A 22,191-nucleotide genomic window follows, 5' to 3' on the forward strand; every position below is an offset into this window, starting at 1 on the left:
TCTGGTCCGCTGGAAATTGCTTTTCTTATAAATTGTAAGCATGAAGAAGCAAATGATGAGCGCTCCTCCAATAAATATAGCGTGCTTTCCAATCTGCATCGTAAAGTTTCAGCCTTATTTTTAGCCTGGCCTTGCATTTTACAGTACTTTCTCCTTAGGAAGCCCTTCAAGGTCTCGACACAAGCCTGCTTTTATAACCCTGTCACCAGCTCTGCCTGCTAGCTCCTGGTACAAGCGAAGGAGTGAGCCCACTTTGGCTGCGCTGTGATCTCCAGGAAGTTGTCGGCATCTCTGTGCCAGGCAGATGCAGGACCGTCATTACATGCGGCAGGACGAAAACCTGCTCTGACAGCAGGTTCGCCCCCCGAGTGCATTATCAAAGGCTCGCTGTCAAGTTCCTCATCTGCCTGCGCCTTAAATGCTCCAGCATGCACCCACAGTTAGGGTGAGGTGTCTCCTCCCTCCTTCCAAGTCTCACCAAGTTCATTGAGTGAAGAACTTCCAGGAGTTGTTTCGGTTCTCATCCATATACGGAACATCCGAACATATGTCTGCAAATCTTTATTCATAATGTTCAGGAGAGCTTCAGTACATGGCAGCAGAACTTTCTGCTACATGAACCCAAACTGACTTTCATTCTTGCTCTACGCTGTATGGAGACATTACACGGCTTAGGGTTGTCATGACAATGTCCCATGATATATCATGTCCCATTCCTTCACTGCTGCTTTATATTAGCAGGGTGATCAAACGGTTTCAGGTCTTACAATCATGATGATTTGTGACGCGTCCAGCAGCAGTTTCACTATGAGGCCTTGTTGCTTCCAGAACAAATAGGCGACATTAAATGACGGCCTGGGATGTGGGGGTTGGACCCGATCCTGATTTGTCACCTGGCGCCGGTTGCTATGGAGATGAATGATTGCTCATGCACCATGATGGGGCCCATGGGATGTAGAAATGGATGGGGTATAAATGGGAAGTGATTGAATGGTGACAGCCCTTCAGTCTGTGTGGGACTCTAATGTGACAGGAGCTGATAGGCACCATTTGCGTAGCCCTTTGTTTAGCCCTAATGACAAGGGAGGCTTCCTTGCTTCCTTTCCTTGTTCTCTCTCACCTCCACAGTGCCCCCTTCAAGACCAGGCACACGAGGCCTGCTGGGAGGTAATTGCGGAGGAGGGAAAGGCTATTTGCTGTGCCGAATCTGTGGGCAGAGAGGAGAGATGGAAATTTCTAGTGGAAGTGGTTGCCAGTTGAATGCTTTTAATAAAAGCGTTCCTTAGATAACACGAAGAGGAGGAGTTTGCAGATAAAAAGAGGTGCCAGTATGTACGTGTGCTTGTATGCATCCACTTGTGTGAGACTCTTCTCAGTCCCGTCTAGCCGCGCTGTTTTCAAATGTGCAGTCTCAGCAGAAATCTTCAAAAGCTCTGCTGTCAGTGCTTTGTTTTGCTTTACAAGATTTATATCATAATGAAGTATGACAGTGAAAATTGGTGAAAATCCCTCATCACTTTGAAGGGCTCCAAGCGCCCTGAGGACCCCTAATTGCTCCATAAAACATTTATTTCGCCTTTCAGTTGCACCTCCAGCCGGGGAGCCAGAGAGGACTAAATAATAAATACCTGAGGCTTCATCATTTGGGCCATCGATCCAAGCTATATCAAGATCTCGCACCGTCTCCTCCCTCCTCCTCTGTTCTCCATCATGTAGGAGCACCTGGCAGCGCTTTACATCATCTAAAGAGCCTCTGGGATCTTCTAATAAACGCTACTGGTTTTAAATGGTCCCCAGCTACGCCTCAGTGAAGAGTTCAGCCCACGTCGCTCGAAGAAGTCGCTCATTTTGCATTACAGGGAAAGCTCTCCGGTCACAAAACTGGTGACCTTTTGCTCTGTAATTGCATCTCCTGGGATGATGATGGGAAAGGAAAAAAGGAGGGCAAAGCGGGGGAAGCAACATAATGAAAAAGGAGCGGTTTGTATAATCCTAAGATAAAGGCTGAAAAAAGCAGAAAACCATTTTTCCACGCATAGAAAGAATGTCTTTACTCTGTCATCTGCTGCAGATGGGCCGTGAGCTGCAGAGCGATTGTGTACGGCAGCATGTGGCCAATCCCGTCAGCAGCGTCAGGACATCTATTGTGGATGAAAAATCTCTGGAGTGAGGGAGGGGCAGCTGTGACATGTAATGTAACGCATCCCCTCATTTTCAGCGCAATCACAGGCCTTGTCCCAGCATCTGTTGGACTGTTGGCTTGGCATTTAATGTGCCGTGTGCTACAGTTAGTGACCCACATATGCAGGCACGGGGGTAATGACGTTGTTCACAGAGGCACGAAACATCTCTTTAATCCTCCACTTAGGCTCTGGGACTGGGTGGCTTCTTACTTCATAGCGAGAAGAGAAAGTGATACAGTGTGTGAGAGCTCTAATAAGAATGGCAAATGAGTTAGTCGTGTCAAAGGAAGGATGAAAAGGGACTCTGAGGAGGGTGTGAAAACCTTCTCATACTATATCTGACATAGAAAGAGATTACACATACTTCTTTTTTTAACGACGTCCGTGTATTTAAAAACCAGGTTATTCCACCAAAATGATTTGTGAACTCTTCCTGAGTTAAAACATTCGTATTCTGTTGTTTAAAATTGAATACGAACTTGTGTTCTTTGCATTATTTGAGGTCTGACAAACATCTTTTTTGCATTTTTTTAACCAGTCACCATTTTCCTTTTATTAAAGACCTTAATGAGAATATTTTATTTGGAAGTAGGAGAAATGTTGTATAGAATAAAACAAATGTTTACTTTACAACACACACCTATAAATAGAAAAAGGAATAAAGAACCAGAGAAAAACACATTTTTTGCAGTGGTCTCTTAATTTTTTCCGGAGCTGTATATATAATACATGTGCATATTTTTTTTTCACTGAAAGACTGAGGATCGATACAACTCACCTACCTGTCTACTAAAGAAAAAAACGCCAGAAAATGTTAGCTTAGCACAAGACAGAACATACAGGGAAACAGCTAGCCTAGCTCTGCCCAAAGGTAACAACATCTGCCAATCAGAAACTCTTAACATCACAATGTGAGATATTATATATTGTAGTATATTGTTGAAAAAAACACAGTGTTAAGTTTTGGATTTACAGGATTTACATGACAGCCTCTCTCTGGATTTGCAAAGTGAGACTGCAGTCGCTGACCAAGCCCAGAAATAATCAGAGCCGATAATCCCTGTACGAACTAAAACACGTAGTTTCAAAACAAATGACATCATGAAACATGGCAGTGACATTTCAGGGTCCTGGTAGGCGGACCAGGTTAGAAGAAAAAGAAGAAGACGTACTTTATAAATCCCAGAGGGGAAATTAAATGCTTTTACTGTGTTATTACAAACATGCGACACACACACAGGCCTGAAATACACACATGCACAAACAGGACCCTATGGACACGCTTTAATGGAGAGATGTCAGAGTGAGGGGGCTGCACATGAACATGCGTCCAAATGGTTGGGGATTCGGTGCCTTGCTCAAGGACACCTCAACAGCACCCAGGAAAGGAAATGGCACCTCTCCAGCTACTGGCCCCAATTCCACACGTGGTCTGTACCATAGACCGAACGACTCTCCACTCTCACTTTGTGCTAAGCTAAGCTAACTGTTTGTTAATCATAACTTAATCCATACAGTGCAAGAGCAGTCCTAGGTAGCATAATGTGTAGTTTGTTTGGGCCACAGATAACCACACTCATTCTAACTTGTTCCTAAGTCACTCAGAGAATATTATTCTTTACTTTCACCGATTCCAAAAACCACTAATCCAACAAGCTGCTCGTGATGACTTCTATCTCACACAGATCTCAAAGACACCTGGGTCAGCTTTTTACCTTATTTTTTATGAGTGCAGTGGAGCAACAAAGATTTGATCTCAGGGTCTGTGAATGTTTGTGGGAAATCAAGGTTCGTTTTTTTGGTGCTTATTGTGAAAGCCTCATGTCTATAACCCTCCCACATCTTTGTTGTAGCTAAACAGAAGAGAAAATACACTCTATGGTTTCAAGGACACCAGATGGGTCGACAGAGTTGACATGAGGGACCCATTCTGGAGCTTTTTCCCAGAACTAAACAAAGGGGAAGAGAAGAATAATGCATCCCAGAGCCCGTCCGACAGCCTCAGAAGCTCCTTCTTCTTCTTCTTAGAAGAGTCCCCTCAAGTCACCTTTCTTTTCAGATCAGAGAGAACAGCTTTTGCTTATAGGAGCTGTGGTGATAAAAGATTAATAACATAAACAGTGTGTCCAACCTGATTTGCACAAAGAGGCTGTAGAAGAAAAACACTTCTTCAGGTGATCCTCCTACAACATCCTGGTTTAAGAGAAAGCTGAATGAGGTAAAAGCAAGATCATCCAGCGATGTAGTGATCAAGAACAAAGACATCAAAACCGTCCAAATGTCCAGGCCTGGAGTCGTGCTTTTAAGGATCTGGGTCAGCATCTTCTTTCGGCTGATCCTAAGTGTGTAATACTTTTACAAACTATATTTTACCTCTCAAGGATAATGCCCTGTTTGTGTTAAACATCATCATTTACATCCAAGGCTCCGTTCAGCTCTGAGATACTCTGGAAATAACAAAACCATCACCGCTGATACTTTTAGTTAATGCTCTCCACCATGAAAGTAGGGCACGAGAGCTCTGGGAGCCAAACATTGAAAATAATTCACTGCACTGAGGGCTTTGGCTCGCAAGTCTCGCACAGTTAACAACTGTCCCAAAATGACTTTGCATCACTTTCCCACACTCTTTAAAATCTGATCATATCTGCACATGGGAAGAGAAGTATTTTCCCGATCGTTCAAAGTCTTAAAGAGCTCCTAATATCCTCACATCTCTCTTTACTTCAAGCTATCAGACGTTCCCTCCGAGGAGCGTCTCTCCTTACCCTGTTCTACCTCCCCGCCTACGCTCTGTCTCCACATGAAATGATGCATGATGGAAAAAGCCCACCTGTCTTGTTCCTGCTGACAGAAAACTTTTCAGGATGAATAACAAAGAGGATACGAGTAATCAAATGTAGCCGGGAGATGAAAGGCGGGTAGCAAGCTGCAGATGTCAGACATGAAGAGATTTACAGTCAGCATCTCTTTCTTTTTATTCTTGAAGCTACAATCATTTATATTTTCATTAAAGGCATGCACCTGCCGAGATTATTACCTGAATCTAAAGACTTTTTCAGCTTTTTTGAAGGTATAGCTTCGTCAGCTGTTTGGCCTATACTGTTTTGTTCATCCCTAATGTACTCATATTGTTGTATTTAGCTACAGTAGAAAGCACCAAACAGCAGACAAAGTTAGCTACTAGCTGGTGAACACAGTGGAGCATTTAGCAGCTTAAGCCAGACATATTGCGCAGGAGTAGGTAGAGACCAAGCAGAGCTAAAAGAGAGTGGACAGAAACACAACTCAAAATGAGCAACATTTTTTTTCTCTCTCACTGCTGGATGTTTTAATCAGCATCTACTGATTGTCAACTTAAGGGCCTGTGTCCACTAACGGCATTTTTTGCGCTGGCAGCGTTCACGTCCTCAATTTCAGAGCGCTTCTCACCAGCACTTACTGTTGCTAGGTTACGAAAGTTGTCACGCAGCACTTCCGCTTCTCTCTGTAGTGACCGTTAAGTCTGTTTTTAACTGCTCTGTGTGCTTCATATCTGCTTTTATTCTAAGAATTTTTTAGCAGCACTGCCTTTGTTTTTTCTTTTTCTTTTTAAAAAGATTGTTTTTTTGGCCTCTATGCCTTCACTGAAAGAGAGGACAGTGGACAGTGACGGAAGAGAGAGCGGGGATGACACGCGACAAAGAGCTGAGGGTGGGAGTTGAACCCAGGGCCGCCACATCGAGGACTATAGCCTCTGTAAAATGAGCCGCTGATTTTGCAGAGCTAAACCAGCGCCTCCTCTGCCATTGTTGTTCACAAAGTTGATATCAGAAGTCCCGCCCCTTCTTGATTTTGATTGATTGGTTGAAGTGACACTGACGAGCATGCCAGTGTTCCAAAAGTTAAACTGTTTTCAACAGAGAGCCCTGTGAGCGCAGCGACAAGAAACAGCTACAACCGTTAGTGGACACAGGCCCTAAAGGTGACAATATGTCAAAGCTGCATTCACAACTTTGTTATACTACTAAGTGTTCCAAAAAATTATCTATTGCAGGTTTTAAAATATTATTCAATGTATACTGAAATCTTAAGGTGCGTTTAAACCCCCACATCTACAAAGTCATTAGCAGCAGACAGGTCATCCTGCAGATCATCCAGCTGATGTTTCACAGTGATTCATGTCAGTCACTGTTCAAAGTGCTGATAATAACAACAACATATTAAAGCTTATCCCTACAGTTATTTGTGCATGTAAATATGAAGTAATAAATATTGAGCTATGCAAAGGCAATTTGGCTGGTTGGTTGACTTCAGCCCTGAGCTTCAGAGTATAAAGACAGAATTCAATAATAGGGAAAAAACCCTGCAGTAACCCGGCGACTCATTTTGCCTCACATCAGAATTCTGTAAACCACTCTTTTGTGTACTCATCAAATATTAGATGAACTTTTCCAACATAGGGGTCGGCATGTCATTACTAAGAAATAAATGAGCTTCATTAGCCGTACAGCTTTATCCTTTCAAAGTCACAGCAATGAACCTCTGTTGCATTATGCAGAACCTCTGCTCGGGTACAGCCACTGCATATTACTTTATTTATACGTGATCGCAAGAAATATTGTCATCGTTCACACTGAACTAGATACTGACCTTGATCTTTGCACATTGCTCCCCTTATTTCATAAAGCTCCAGGAGATTATCCTGACATGAACTAATCTAATGCAATCAAAGGGAAACAGGGTGAAGCTAGCAGATCATAGTTGATCTTTAACCAATCAGAAAACACTTAATTTATCTGTAAGACCTCTTTCCCACTGAAATTAGCGCCCTGACGTGGATTTTTCAGACCCGGGAAGACCTGCTTATAGATGCCGATTGTTTCTTTTCCCATCGCCAGTGGAGTATACTCCTGTCGGTCTCTGTTCCGCTGCGTCACCGTCTGACGTCACAAACGTGCCAGAGACTGGGTTAGGTTTTGCTTAGGTCTTTATTGTATCTACTACTCATTCAGTCTGTTTATCAAACTTGGCGCTGACAAATTTGGAACGATGTTCGAGCGCTGCTCGGACGGAGACGGGCGGAATTTGTTGCTGAAATGAGCATAGCATCGCGCTGGAAAGTGGGCGTGTCGACACAGATTTTGTGTTCCCATCAATGCCGATCGGAGCCGAGGCGATAATTACCCGGGTCTGAATGCTGATTGTAGCCTTTCCCACTAAGCAAAAAAGCTAGGTGTTAGCGGGTGTTAGCGGGTGTTAGTGGGGTTTTTGACCAGTGGGAAAGGGGCTTTATATACAGGGGGTTATCTGGTGTAGACTATAACCCTATAAATATATTAATGTGTTAGTGCTTATTAAACAAAAAGTACTTTTTTTCTTGAGGAAAAAACGGCTCCCACACGGTCTTTCAAGGAGGCAGAATTGCTGAAAGTACTGTAAATAACCCAGTTTCCTCTTTCTAATTGCCCTCAGCTAAAGAAACTTTTAATAAGCTCTAAAAGACATACTGTATTCTCAATGACAAAAGAGAAAGTCTATCAGAAGCAACTTTGGTTCAGAGGGAAAAGAATAAAGAGAGCTTCTTTCAGCCTTGAGGGTCACGACAAAGGAAAGAAGAGTGGGATTACAGTAAAAATAGAAAGGAGGAGGGGTGGAGAGGAAGACTCAAAGGAAGATTATAGTAGAGTGAAAGCGGAGCAGAGTGAGGTACAGCAGAGGAGGAAACGTTTCTCCGCCTCTCTCTGGTTTGTGTCTTTGAGCGCGCAGCAGACGGGATGTTCTGGTGACTCTCGGCATATTGACAAGCTCCTGATGCGGACGCTAACTGTAGATCCAATCTCGCCGCTCCTCTGTTTACTCCGGGGATTAAATTAAAGAACACAGCATCCAATTTCATACCTGGCTTCCCTCTCCGCCACTCACAATGTGACATTTACTCGCTAGCATGATGCCCTTTCTCTCCCCCTCTCGCTTTAACTCCCCCTCTTATAGATAACGCGCCGCGGAGCAAACAAGGATGGTTAAGAGCAGAAAATGATGCCAGCTTCACACAGAATGAATATTTGCTTATGGGATTAAGCATGAAGTCGTTCCCCTTCCCCCACACGTGGAGGCTGAACTACATTTCTCCTGCCAGAGACACCTAGCATTTCCTGTCCCATCGTTTACTGATTGCCGGGATCTGCATTAAGGTAGCGAGCAGCGCTGCACAGATAAAACTGGCAATGAGCTGCCAGAAGTTGAGGACTGCACCATCAATTATTAAAAACTTTTAACAGCAGAATTATAGACAAAGTGTGGCTTCATTTTGAGGTATCAACTGTGGGGGGAAAATGACACTTCCTCCTCAGGCTTGGACCCGCCCCCATAGTAATGCTGCTATAGACTTAGACTGCTGGGGGACCTGACACCCTGAGCATTCATGCATCTGTGTGCATGTATGCCCCGTAATGCATATAAGTAACTTCATATCTTCCCAGGAGTGTTTGAGCTTCCTGGTCTCGTAGGTTCCTGTGGATCGTTGGTGCAGAGCACCTGCTGCTGCTTGACTCCAACTCTGACGATTATTATCAGTCATACTTACATTAGCATTTCTATACTTGTTATTGCTACTTTTATTATCGGCCTGTTAGCCTTAAGTCGGCTGCACAGAGTGTTGTTGCCTCACAGTTAGAAGGTTCGTGGTTCGAACCCCGCTTCGGATGTAGTGGGCCTTTCTGTGTGGAGTCTGCATGTTCTCCTCGTGCATGCGTGGGTTCCTTCCTCCCACAGTCCAAAGATATGCTCGTTAGGTTCATTGGTGACGTAGGTCAATGAGTCCTGTGATTGACTGGTGAGATCAGTCCAGGGTGTGACCCCGCCTCTCGTCTGATGACAGATGCGATAGGCTCCAGCCCCCTGCGACCCTGAACAGGATAAGTGCTATAGATAATGGATGGATGGATGGATGTTAGCCTTAAGTCTGTATTATCTGTTGTTGTTGTTGTTTGTTAGCCTCTAAACATCTCTCTCTTTCTGTCTCTCCCTCTATCCCACTTTCTCGTCCCGTCCAGTTGAGGCGGATGGCTGTTCAACATCAGTCTGGTTCTGTTCGAGGTTTCTGCCTGTTAAAAGGAAGTTATTCCTTTCCACTGTTTCCGAGCACTTGCACATGGTGGATTATTGTTTTGTCTAATAATAAAACAAAAAGTAAGGTTCGTTTTGCAAAGTAAAACTAAGATATTCTTTTTTATGATTTGGCGCTGTATAAATAAAAATTGATTGATTGATACATCCATTATCAGCCGCTATATCAGGGTCACGGGGGGAGCCCATCCCAGCTGTCACTGGGCAAGAGGCCTGGACAACCCCCCATTCACACTTACATCCAATTTTAGAGTCAACAATTAACCTAACAAGCATGTGTTTGGACTGTGGGAGAAAGCCAGAGGGCGCCACAGGGAGAACATGCTAAGCCCACACAGAAAGGCCTCCTACGTCTGAACCAGGATTCGAACCAGGAATCTTCTAACTGAGAGGCCACAGCGCTAACCGCTGCACCACTGTGCGGGCCCTTGATTAATAAAAATACATTCAAATTAGCTGTAGAACCTCTGCATACGAGAAAGAGACGTCTGGGATATTGTTTTCTTAATGTTTACACAAAGGTTTGCGAGCACTGCTGATCTCAAGAAGAATCAATGTTTGAATCTGTTTTGTACATAACTGCATATTTCTGCTACTTTCACGTTGCATTACATAAGATTATGTTTGCATAGGAGCCACTATGTTTAAATTATTACATAATCTAACTATATGCTTCTTACTAAACCCATAGTGGGAAATGAAATGAAGCTTGTAGACCCATCCAAAGAGAACTGTGTACATAAATTGCGGGTTCGAGACACCCCTGTGCGTGTAATCACCGTATCTCCATGGTATCTGTGATTGCTCGGCTCAGGCTGTTTGTGTTTCCTCCTATATCTTCCTGCTGCCTGTGGAGATAATGCTGATACTGAAGGCAACATAAAGCAGGCTGGAGCTCGGTAATGTTCTTTCTTTCAGCGACATACATCATGCAAAGACATCCTGTCATCACGATACATCACCGAGTTTACACAATTACTGCTGGGAACGTAATTAAAAGACGACACAGCCTGATAATGTGCAGCACAATGCAGCCATGTAGCGTTGCAGTGATGGTATCGAAGGGTTAAATCAGACAACGGGCTATAAATCAAAAGAGTCGAGGTGTCAACAGTCAGGTATAAATCCGGCTAAAGCACAGGCTGGATGGCTTGTGAGCACCGATGTGATGTTGATATCGCTCTCCTTGTATTGGATCTGTAAGTAATATAAAGTGATTGTTTGCTAATGTGCCTGCCATAACAGTTTAATAAGCTGATATCAAGGCTCATTGCTGTCAGTCTGCTCGGAGTCAACTCTGTGCCCTCCAGCAGTCAGACGGTGTTTAATGCAGCTCTAACACAGACAAATCACAGATACTGACTCTGTCATCATCCGCACCGTACCTCAGCTTTGAGTATTGACAACAGAGCAGTCCATTAGCTTCATCGTCCTTGCCTGTAATTCCTGTCTAATGAGGCTAACAGCACGAGAGGTTTAAGCAGAAGATGCTTTGATATGTCATTTTGAGCCCCGAAGAAGCAGAGCTCTGATCCTTACAGCACATACTTACAGAACCTTTAACAGAGCGACTTTTCTGCAACAATTAAACTGAAGAAAATCCATTCAATCAACCACATTTAGTAAAACAAATAACAGCACGTGGGAAAATCAATAGTGTTTTTGGCATTTCTTATTAAATTTGTTCTCAGTGACTGATGCTGGCAGCGTGTGGTGCTTGCTACTGAAAGCAGGGCATATTTAAATGTCAATAAAAATGTAAGAATTAAGATGTTCTATTGATTCCTCTTTGGGGAATTTAACAGCACATATGGAGAAAACTGTAGGAACATAAATCTCATTGTTCAAAACAAGACTTTACAGACCCCCTCCAGTGAACGTCAAGTGTTTAACCTTGTAAACATCTCCATGTGGTGTTCTTCATGTGCTACAAGACATATCAGGGACAACATAAGCAGTCATCTCCATGGCTGGGCCTGTCTGTTTTTAAACTGCAGTGTGCCAAGGACAGGCTGAACAACACGTTTTCAGATTGGCAGGTTTGAGACGTCACAAACCTAAGGAGCCAATCCCGTTAATGGACGAAGTGACGCTATGCATATCATTATGTGTAACCTATGGCAACCACTTTGGTGATGCGCGAGCCAGCTGTAACCGTCATCATAATGTTTGCAAACTCACTACTGGCTACTAACGTTAATGTTACGACTACTAATTACTACATTTCAAGCTGGCTAAGTTTCAACACGTTGCCACTAAACGATGGCAGAGACGCGTTTTGTTTTCGCGACGGAGGGTGCGGATGGAAAGTTGCATAGTGGGCGGGGCCTATGCAGATTCAGGAATTTTTAATGAGGGAGATTTTTAAAAGGTAATTAAAATTGCAGAAAAAACATATGAGAGACGATTTAATATTTCAAGCAGAGCGTTTTATATGTCTTTAAACATGACTGGAGCTGGTCTTTAAGGTGCACATGTGGAGCTACTCATATGTGTCTTTCTGTGCGCACTCCTTTGCTTCATTAGCTCAGAACGCTGAATAATTCAAAGTGAAGTCGAACTGCTTAAAACCTCACACACTTTCATATTATTTTTTGTTCAGATACCTGACTATCAGGGATAAAAAAAAGCTGCTTCCAACTCCGGGCAAAGTCCGACTCTGGATGATGAAATACGTCTGGATTGGTTGCTTTGAAGCAGAACACCTATCACACAATTAAAGGGCCGGGCTTCAAACGGTTTCATCTTTACTATGAACTTTGCAACCTTGGAGGAATGTGAGCAAAAAGATCACAATCTGTATTTTCAAGAGGGCTTGCATCATCCCTCAATAATACCGAGTCCCTGCAGATGTGATAGAGGAAGACAGTACCCGTCCAAGTCTTATTAAGAGCTGATCCGTCTTTTATTAAGGGCTTCTTTATGGGATTTCCCTCCGGCTCAGCAGTGTGAACTGAGTGTTATGCTCCACTGCAGAGGACCTGAGGACCCCTCCGGATGTGCCTTCAATTAGAGGCTGTTGGAAAGCGTGACACCTCTGAAAGGCTGCGAGGTTTCCCGTGCAGAGTGAAAGGTAAGTAAGAGGGGGTGACAAAAGCTTACAGAGGCGGAAACAGGTGGGAGATTTTACCTTTCAACGGACAACTCAAAAAAGACTAGTTTCAAATAGGGCAACAGAACCTAAAATAATTCCCTGTTTAGTTTCATTGTGTCAGATTTGTGCATAAAACCCTTCAGAGAAAAAAAGGTCAACAGGTCTAAGGAATGAAAAAGGCCAAATGACCCTTGTAGCCCTTTTAAGTCTCAAGAAAATATCTTCAAACTCACCAAACATGTTGCCAATATGTCCGTTTTTCGTCAAAGGCCGCAGCTCGTTCTTGCCCCAGGCGTAGCGCTTGTAGTTGTCCCAGGCGAACTTCATCATCTGCAACACAAACAGAGGGCACACGTACCGGTCAGTGCACTGAAGGCAAAGCGCCTCCAAACCCAGACGTAATTAAACTGGTATAGCTCAAGGCAAGGCGAATCATGCCGTATTGATCAGCGTGGATTACGAACAAGCATGCAATTAACACACATAAACCGCAGGGCTGAACAATAGCTGGCATTTCCCCCTGCAGCGACTCCTCCTAATTTAAAGATTGGATCATGTCAGGAGATGAAAAGTTAGTTTAAAAGATGAGACGGCGTTTCGGAGAAGAAAGCATTTTTGAACTTGATGCTCTGTTCTCCTCCCCAACTGCTGCTGAATAAAGAGATGTGGATGTGAATTGCAAAGAAGGAGGGAGCTGTCTTTGATGCACTAAATGAGGGAGCAAGACAGCGGAGTGAGGGATGAAAAGAAAACTGCGATAATCTCGGCTGAAAAGCCAAAAGTTGAGTGATGCATCTCAGCCTGCAGCGACGCATCGTTACACTTAGCTTAAAAGAACGTAAGAGTGTAAAGTGGTTCGTGTTAATCAAATAAATTCCTGGTGTTCCAAAAAGAAAACAAGGCAACATCCTCACAAAGACAAAGCTAGACTTACAAGAACCATCCACTGATGCAGGATCACAAAACAAGTTAAAGTGAGACGTCAGACATCCAAACACTGATCGCACCCAGCAAACTGTGATTTATTCAACAGAGTAACGTTTTGACTGATCACAGATCTCTGTCAGGTGTCAAACAGACCCCACAAAGCAGAACTAGCAATAAAGACACCTATTTTCACTACTTCAGTTCATGCAAACTAATAAGATAATCCTTTATTGATCTCCAGAGGGGGGGTTTGGTTGTTGCAGCAGCACAAAGACAAAATGGCAAGTAATAATATAAAAATGATTAGATAAAATAAATCAAATAAAATAACAGGTAAATACAGCTGTTATACAAGTAGGAGTAAGTGACAAGTTTAAGTGACAGTTATGGGATAAAGTGACATAGCAGCAACATGTTAGCAGTATGAGATAATACAGTATGATATGAGGAATAAGATATAATACAACATAAGGTGCGATATAAAAGTGGCAATTAAATACACTATGGTATATTACAGAGTGTATACTGTATGTATATAATGTAGTATGATATGGAAAATTAAGTGACAAATAAAAATGTAATATAAAAGTAAAATAATATAGTATAATATAATATACAGTATGTGGTATCTTAGCTACCTATGAGCATTATATTAAAGCCAAGACCCATGAGATGATCAACCCTTGGTCATGACCTAAAGTCTAAGGATAACCAGAGCTTTTACAATTCATCCTGAGGTGGAAAAATACTTAATGAATAATTTTAATGTTTTTAAACTTTCATCGTCGTTCATCCACTCAGTGTGCGTGATGAGACTCCTGAAATGACAGCTTGCTCTTGCAGGTGTCTGCTCGGCACAGACAGAAAATCTAAATCGTCAGGACAACACCTAAAAGTGAGTTTGCTTAAAGCTCCTGTGAGGAGTTTTTTGCTGGTTATGAAACAGATTGACATTTATGTTGACTCTATATGACCTACAAAAGCAAACCAGACCATCAGCGTATCCTTTTATTAAAAAGAGACAACAGCATGTTTTCTTATCATCAAAGAGATGACAGGATGCATGCACTAATGAAAAACACATCTTGATATGAATTGAAAACTAATTCCAGCAGCAGGAACACGAGTGTGCTTGACTCGAGTGATTTCAACGACGACATGTCTGTGAAATTCAATCAACCTGAGCAGGATAAAGCAAACATGAAGAAAGTGGCTGCCCTCTGTGTCATCCATCAAAGATGGACAGATAGTCCAGGATTAGTTTTTTCCTGCTCTCTGGATTCCACAGTAACATGGAGACATCTCTATTATCAATACTACACGAGACTCCTGGCTCACCAGAGGAGGGCTAATGTAAGCCTGAGAGGAATGGACAACATGAATCGGATTACCTCTGACAAGTCCTGCAGCAGAAAATCCTCTCACCCTAAAAAGCTCATTATGAGCACCTCACAGGATTCAGAGCTCCAGCCATTTCTCACATGAAAACAGCCACAGCTTCCATAAAATACACATTGTGAAAATGTATGTCAAATGTCCTTCAGGTTCAGGACTATAGGTTAGGGGGCTGAAGCTTCATTACAGGTGGATTAAATGCCATTAGAGTACTTTGAAGCTACCGTGCCAGATGAATTTGTGATTTGGCCTTTATGTTGCACCGAACATTAAAGATGTTATCGCAAAGATTTCAGTTTCGTTCTCTTAACGGTAATTGAGGGAGCACACTTCCTAATTTATTCAGACGTCCACGGTCGGCTCCGGTTGTAACTCTTGATTTTCCTCGCTGACGGTTGCTTTCCTTTTTAGACTGTTTGCTTCATCTGAGCGTCAATTTGTTTCTTTTACTTTATATTTTCACTTATTTTTGAAGTTGTATCTGTAGTCATCTTTTCTTTGTTTGTTCAGCCATAGTAGATTACTGTTTACTCGCAACACTTGCAGAGACCGGAAAAGCAGCCGCTTAGCTCCGCCTCTCTGGTAGAACAACCACTGATGAGTGATGGAGAATGCGCCACTAACTGGGCGCCACTTGTGATTTTTTCCACGAAAGTCGCACCAGACACCCAGTCTGAAATACTGCAAATGCAAAGGCTTTCATCAGTGGGCCATCGGCTCAATCACCATTGTGTTCCCTCATTCGGACATAGATAATGACTTAACAGACATTTGTTTACATGAAAATCTTTAAGATTATATTTTTAAAGGCATTGTGTACCGAAAAACAGTCAGAGATCAAAGGAATACAAATCTTTTTCTGGCATCAAATCTGAGAAAGCAACATTTTTAACAGCCCTTTCTCCACAACAAATACCACCAATGCATACAGCAGCAATCTCACACAATGTGAACAACATGCACACAATATGATTAAAGGGAAAATCACAGATGAATCTTATGATGGAAATATGTTCACAAAGGTTTTTTCTCCTGAAGGTGTGGAAATAGCAAAAATAAACGGTGCCAGTCTGATTGTGCAGCGACTGCACGCTCAGCTCTGCAGAATGAAAACCAGCAAATGTCTCAAGTTGTATTTGAATCTTACTCCATCTTTTGTAACGCCAGCCTGTCTCACTCCTGCAGCAGCTTTAAATGCAAAAAAAAAATTAAAGTATGACAAAATGTGGGATTTGGTGAATGTTGGGAGTCAGTGTCCTCTTTCTGTTTCCTTTGATGGACATCACACACAGTACGTCACACTGTCTGTGCAGAAATGATCAAATAGTATCATGGCACCTGCGAGCGAGAGAAGCAGGACTTTACGAGCATCATCAAATCAATGTTGGGGAAAGTAGGAAACAGGCAGATGGTACGCTCAAACCGCATGACTGCCGGCATTAAATATATAAAATGGCAGCATAATCAGCAATGATGCGACTCAAAGAGATGCTAAAAGAAGAGATTAAATGCAGGTGACACTGCAACTTTCACTAGCAATTAGTCAATCCACTTGTTTATTGGTAAATCTAGAAAGTGTCACAAAAAACAGAATCAGATGTCAACTGCTTTGGTTGCACATAGAAACAAAATCTGGCAAGTGAGACTTTTCATTTGTTGCACCACTGGGCCTGAAATTAAGCAGACTGGCATGAACTGAAAAATGATTAGAAACGCTAACCAGCTGGTGGTGAAGTTAGCTTGGAGCTATTCGTCCCTGAAACAGTCGTGCAGCCATCATGGCTTCACGGGGGCCTCAGAAGCTGCTGGGAGAGAGCTAACAGGAGCTACATTAGGTCGGCTCCCACTAGCTACCGGGTTCTGGCTAGCCAAAGCAGCTAACGATGAGTTTTCACAGCGCAGAGACACATTACTAATTCATTGAGCTTTGACTCACTTCAGCAAATAAACTTCATGAATTATATGTCACTAAAGGAGGCGGAAGAATAATTAAACATCTGACAAACCAAGCAGGAGAGTGAGAGGAAGAGGAAGAGAGAGAGACCGTAGCTAACTGCTAAGCTAAAGTACGGTTACTAGCATAACTAAGCAGCATGTAAATGAGTGTTGGTTTAACAGGTGCGATTAAAAGCGGGAAGGTCAGAACTAATATAGTGAATGTACAGAAGGTAACTACCTTTTTTATATGAAAGTAACAAGTTAACTGCAAATAGAAAGGAAAGATAGACTCATCAGAAATCAGGCGACTGCATTTGTCTTCCTGTAATATCTATGTGGTTGGTTGGTGAGGTTGGAAAGATAGATTTACCTTGGAAGCAGTATGCATATTATAGTATGCATATAGTTTAGCCTATGTGTAGTATGTCTAGTATGCATGGTATATACGCGTATGAAATTGTGCATTTTCCTGTATGTGAGAGCTGCAGGGGGCTGAATATCTGCACATCTGTTTTTCTGTGATTTTTTTTGCATTCCTTTCCGATAACTGCCCATTTTTTAGTCTTTTCTGATGGAGCTACTTTCAATGTTTATTAATTCTTTTAAAGACCTGCAGATATCCTGCACAAGTAAAAGCTTTATTTCCATGTCAAAATGTAAAATTCAAGCTCACACTCCATATGAATATTTGGCTGAGCTTCCTGCTGCGACACACTGGAGCCGTTTCATTCAACTGCAGGGAAACAGATATCTGGCGTTGTATTATCACATCCCTGCTGCTGTGCGCTGCAGAGGGTCAGAGTGTGGGAGGACCGGGGTCACACAGCCGTAGGATTGCTGGCATAACAACCAATCATCACAGCACACAACACACACAGCGCTAATCAATAGCTACAGCCACAGCCGAGCCTGCCGCCCCCAATGCTGCTGCTGCTGCTGCTGCTGCTGCTGCTACAAGAGAGACGAACGGATGAACGATTCATTTCCAGGGGCATAAAATGCAGACACAGACATGATCTGACAGGACACTGAGCGTTGTTTGGTTCAACTAATTGGCTGGTCTTTGGGGAGAGCAGGATCGATATGTGAACACAGAGGCTGTGATTACAATGAATCAGCGGTTGAAACAGGGATACAGCGTTCCAACACTAAGACTGTAGGTCAGAGGTCGCGGACAGCTCATCGTGCGCTCAAGGATGGTCAACATCGATCAGATCATAAATGCGACACAAGCAGTTGCGTAAGTGATTCTAAATTAAATCCCAGAATAAGAGATCACAGTTTTCATTCAACTCAAACAAGGAAGAGCTTAAAATCCTTAAAGTGACGCAACATTCACTTCCTGTTCTTCTGTAGAGAACAAATTCATGTTTCTCTGATATTAACTCCAAGGTGCAGGTTCTTCAATGTAACTCCAGCTCTCTTTTAGTCCCCTGCTACTTCATCTAAAGCTTATCCTAATGAATATCTGTCTACTCTCAAAAAAGGTTGAAAGAGATGTTCTTTGCGCTACTTTTGTCGCCTGAAAATCAACTATTTTCCCAGTGTAGGTCATAACTCTTCCAGGGGAAATGACTCCACAGGACGGTGCAATTATCTCAGTGTCGGTCGTCTCCTTCCCGAGCAAAGCCCAGCATGTGTTTCCTCTGCAACAGAAAGCCTCTGCAGACAGAAAGCTGGAAAAATGGACGTGAGCAAATGAAAGGAGGTGAAGTACAGCCTGAAAAATGACCTTGTCAATCTGCTGTGCTAACATTAGGCTGCGTGTGACACTTGCTTCTTAAGATCACCAAGAATAAATCATAAAAATACAGACTTTGTTAATAGTACAATCGCTATCAACACTGCAGGGTTAAACCTGTTTTCTCTGCGACTGAATGTGTGGATCTGCCTTCTGTAAACGAGGCGTTTCTCTTTGATACATACATGGATTTTAAAAAACTCAAGGCTGTTTGTGTTGCTGAGCCTGTTGAATCCACATTTGCAGCCTCCATGGCTCCCTAAAGGTGCATAATCACAGACTGAAAGTGAAAGAGAGGGGGTTGATATGTAAATTTGCGAGCCACATGTGAAAAGTCATGAAAGAAAAGACAAAAGGGGGAAGGTAGTGTAACCCGTGTAAGTCGCGGCCACAAATGGGGCTTTTAAAGCTCGTTTCATCCGCTACTGCAAAGACGAGACTTATCCATCAGAGTCCGTGTTTGACGATTTCAAAAGGCTGACACAGAGGCAAAGAACCATCTGGTACACAGGAGAGACAATCTGAAGAACACTTTTTGAAGCACGGGTATAAAAAAAGAGATAAAAGGTGACTTTAAAACAGAGGGAGAGACAGAGTACTTAGAGGTTGCCCGAGCGGGAGGTCTGAATGTGGAGTTAAGAAGAAGTCTCCTGACGGGTGAAGGTGTGATAATATCTTAATAGTCTGACCAAAGGCGATTAACAGGAACCGCATCATCAGCGTAGAGGTTTATCCACGGGTTACGCCCAAAGAGTATAATATGTAGGCTGTCCCTTACGACTTGCTGTAGTTGTCAGCTCTTTCCAGTTTTTGGTCTGCATTTCCTCCATCGTGCTTACTGCCAATGACAATACTCTTTGGTTCATAGCAGGGATAGGTACATCAGCCTTCTCTAATGCTCGTGTGAATGAACCATGATGTTTGTAGAGCTGTAACTGTGTGTTGGTGAAGGCTCACAGTACAGGGATAAAACTTGTTGGCCACAGGTGACTACCTCCTTGTAGTATATTGTGGCCACCGTAACTTTTTGTGGCTAGCGGCCATCGTGCCTCAGTTAATATTCCGTCAGACCGACACTATGCGCACAGGAGCTGCCATGGTTTGCTTGCAGCCGAATGACACTGGTGAAAAGAGCAGCTACTCTGCACACAAGCAGAATATTTATTTCTCAAAAAACAGAAGGAAAAAGAAACTATATTTAATGAAGTTCAGCTGCCGAGAGGATTCACATTCACTGTGGTTTCAGCTAATTAGCTCACAGTGTGGGCTGAAGCGGGCAGCACCACCACAGAAGATCACTACAACGTTGTACGCATGGTAGTGGCAGCTGGGCTTTGGACTCAGTGGCCCCTGCGTGGCCCAGGAGACAAAGATGCACAGAGATGAGCTGGTGGGCTGAACAATTTGTAGCTTATTCTGGACAACTAATTAGAGCAGATCTTCTGCTTTAGGCACAGCAACAGTCCTCATCCCCCTGATGTCACCACGTTATACAGCTGTGTGGGCTCTTTATGTCTAAGATATCTGCAAGAGTGTCTCACATGTGACATATTTCTTACAAGAATCTCTAATGAATATACATGATGCATGCCTGAAAGCACACTTGGCACCTCCCCACCCCGCATGTTTGGTAAAGCAGTTGTTATGTTTTGATCCACGAGCGAGGCATCCCTTTAATCTGAGGGGCTTTGGGTGGATCACGGATCATAAATCATCCGGCACCCTGGCATGGCAGCACGAGGACACAGCAGCGTTAACAAGGTGCTGTGTCATCACCTGAAACTGAGGAGACCTTTGGCAGCGAAGACACAGAATCAGCTTTTTCACAGTTTCCCCCTGAACTTCCCACCTTATCACGCACATCTTCCCCCCCTCTCAGCTCCTCCTGCAGCACAGCCATTTCCTGCCCATTAAAAGCACATTTATGGTGAGCGGTGACAGAGCAGTGCGGGTCTCTGAAGGCCACAGAGGTCTCGTCCTGAGTCAGCACAACACTGTGTGCAATTACAAGCAAGTCCCACAACAAGAGGCAGAGTCGGACAACCAGGCAGAACTGAGCTGAGGATTATTCGTGTGTGGAATAAGTGAATGTCTGGAACCAATCCCAGAACCAGATGACCAAACCTGCTCTGGGCGTGAACCGCTCTATAATAGTTCTTTCTATAATAAAGGTAGAAACTAGGAAGCTACTGTATGTATGTGAATTGTTAATGAAGTAACCCTTCTGACTATTGTGTTTAGTTATGCTATTAGATGCTGTAATAATGAACCTTTGATATGCAAATGTAGCTCTCTATTTAAAAGGAAGTACTACATTTTCAAAATAATGGTCCTATTTTTGCATTTATAAATATATACATATTATTTGTTGTAAAAAAAACCCAACTCATTTGTTTACTTTGTAACTGAAAAACAGAACAGCATTATACCTTTTTTAATCCCTGAGTAATGTCTGCAGGATTTCCATTCAGGCTACTCAACCTTTATGTTAGCTGTGTCCCAATCCACGGGCTGCAGCCTTCGAAGGAGGCGGTCCACGGAGGATGCTCCATTCATAGCCTGAGTAGACCGTTAAAGCCGAACTGGTCTGGTCTACCCTTGCGTCACCAAACACAGCTCCTGACGCCTAGCAACAGGTAGCTAGCAGGCTAACTAGCTAGCATAACTAACGTTGCGTAACTTAACCTCTTATTTTGAAAGATAATTTGTTTCAAGGGCCCTGTCATTTTCCGTTTAAAAGTCCGCCATTTCGTTTGAATTAGTGCACAATGCATCTTGGGATACGATGTGCCCCAAAGGATGCACCCGATGGATCCTTCGCGGCCAAATACAGCCTACGAAGGCTGCGGCTGCAGGATTGGGACACAGCTATAAGCTACGGGGCAGGCAGTCTGTCTCCTGATAGGCAAAACCCAGGGCAATAAGTTTACAAAGCACTCGCTGCTTCTTGGCAGCGGAGTGAGTAAACTGTTCAGACTTCAGTGTGACAATAAACCAGAAAATATAAAAATACAAGGATTTTCCTCTCAGTGACCAGTTAAATTGAATGAAATTAATTTGAGCTGAATAATGAGAAACACAAAGGCTTAAGGTCGTCACAACTACTCTTGTGCACAGCTACTAAATATGCAAAGTGACCGCACACCGAAATGAAAACACATTTCTGATTGGAGTACGTCTCCACAGTGCTTGTAATTTAAAATAATCGACTAAGCAAGCCCTGGTTCACTCTCCAAATGCTAACAGCCAGCTGCAAGACACAACATTTGAGAAAATCACTGTTCCAACTGACGCGGACACCTGGATGTGAGCTGTTAGCATAAGATGTGTTTGTTTGTTTGTGTTGCAGATCATTCCCAGAAGATTAGCGTCCGTGTTGTTTATCTGATGGATTCTTTTTTTTTTTGTCAAATACTGGTAGAACCTGCTAACATAACATGTTTTTATAATTACAAACAGAACATTTCAACCAATGTAAGTCTTCACATTGTAAATTCACTCTGGTGGACGTGTGCACATACACCTGTGCCCCCCCCTCTCTCGCTCTCTCTCTGGAAGGTGTCTTCAGCTCTCTCTCTAAAACGGATCATTAGCAGAGACTTGCGGCTCATGCCAAGCAGTCTCCTGAGCGTCGCTCACTGGTGGGTTAAAAGTTCCAAAGCGCCATGAAAACATTCATGCAGAGAGAGAGAGAGAGGGAGAGAGAGAGAGAGAGGGAGAGAGAGAGAATCGCCACAGAGGGCCCATTAAAATGGAGGATTGGGGAGGTGGACCTGGAACATTAAATGGCCCCAGTAGAGCCACCT

General features: G+C 43.2%; 1 protein-coding gene across 1 annotated transcript in view; it reads right to left on the reverse strand.

Moving 5' to 3' along the window:
* The window catches only part of LOC138584418 (mannosyl-oligosaccharide 1,2-alpha-mannosidase IA), a 228,521-nt gene that overhangs the window by 118,248 nt on the left and 88,082 nt on the right, over positions 1–22,191 (reverse strand). Inside the window, exon 2 of the mRNA XM_069656649.1 lies at positions 12,618–12,714. Within this exon, the coding sequence (XP_069512750.1) occupies positions 12,618–12,714 (97 nt within the window). The remainder of the gene's footprint in view (positions 1–12,617; positions 12,715–22,191) is intronic.

Source organism: Semicossyphus pulcher, unplaced genomic scaffold (genome assembly GCF_022749685.1).
Source record: "Semicossyphus pulcher isolate SPU_LCO1_2020_fin unplaced genomic scaffold, fSemPul1.0.p SCAF_9, whole genome shotgun sequence".
NCBI lineage: Eukaryota > Metazoa > Chordata > Actinopteri > Labriformes > Labridae > Semicossyphus > Semicossyphus pulcher.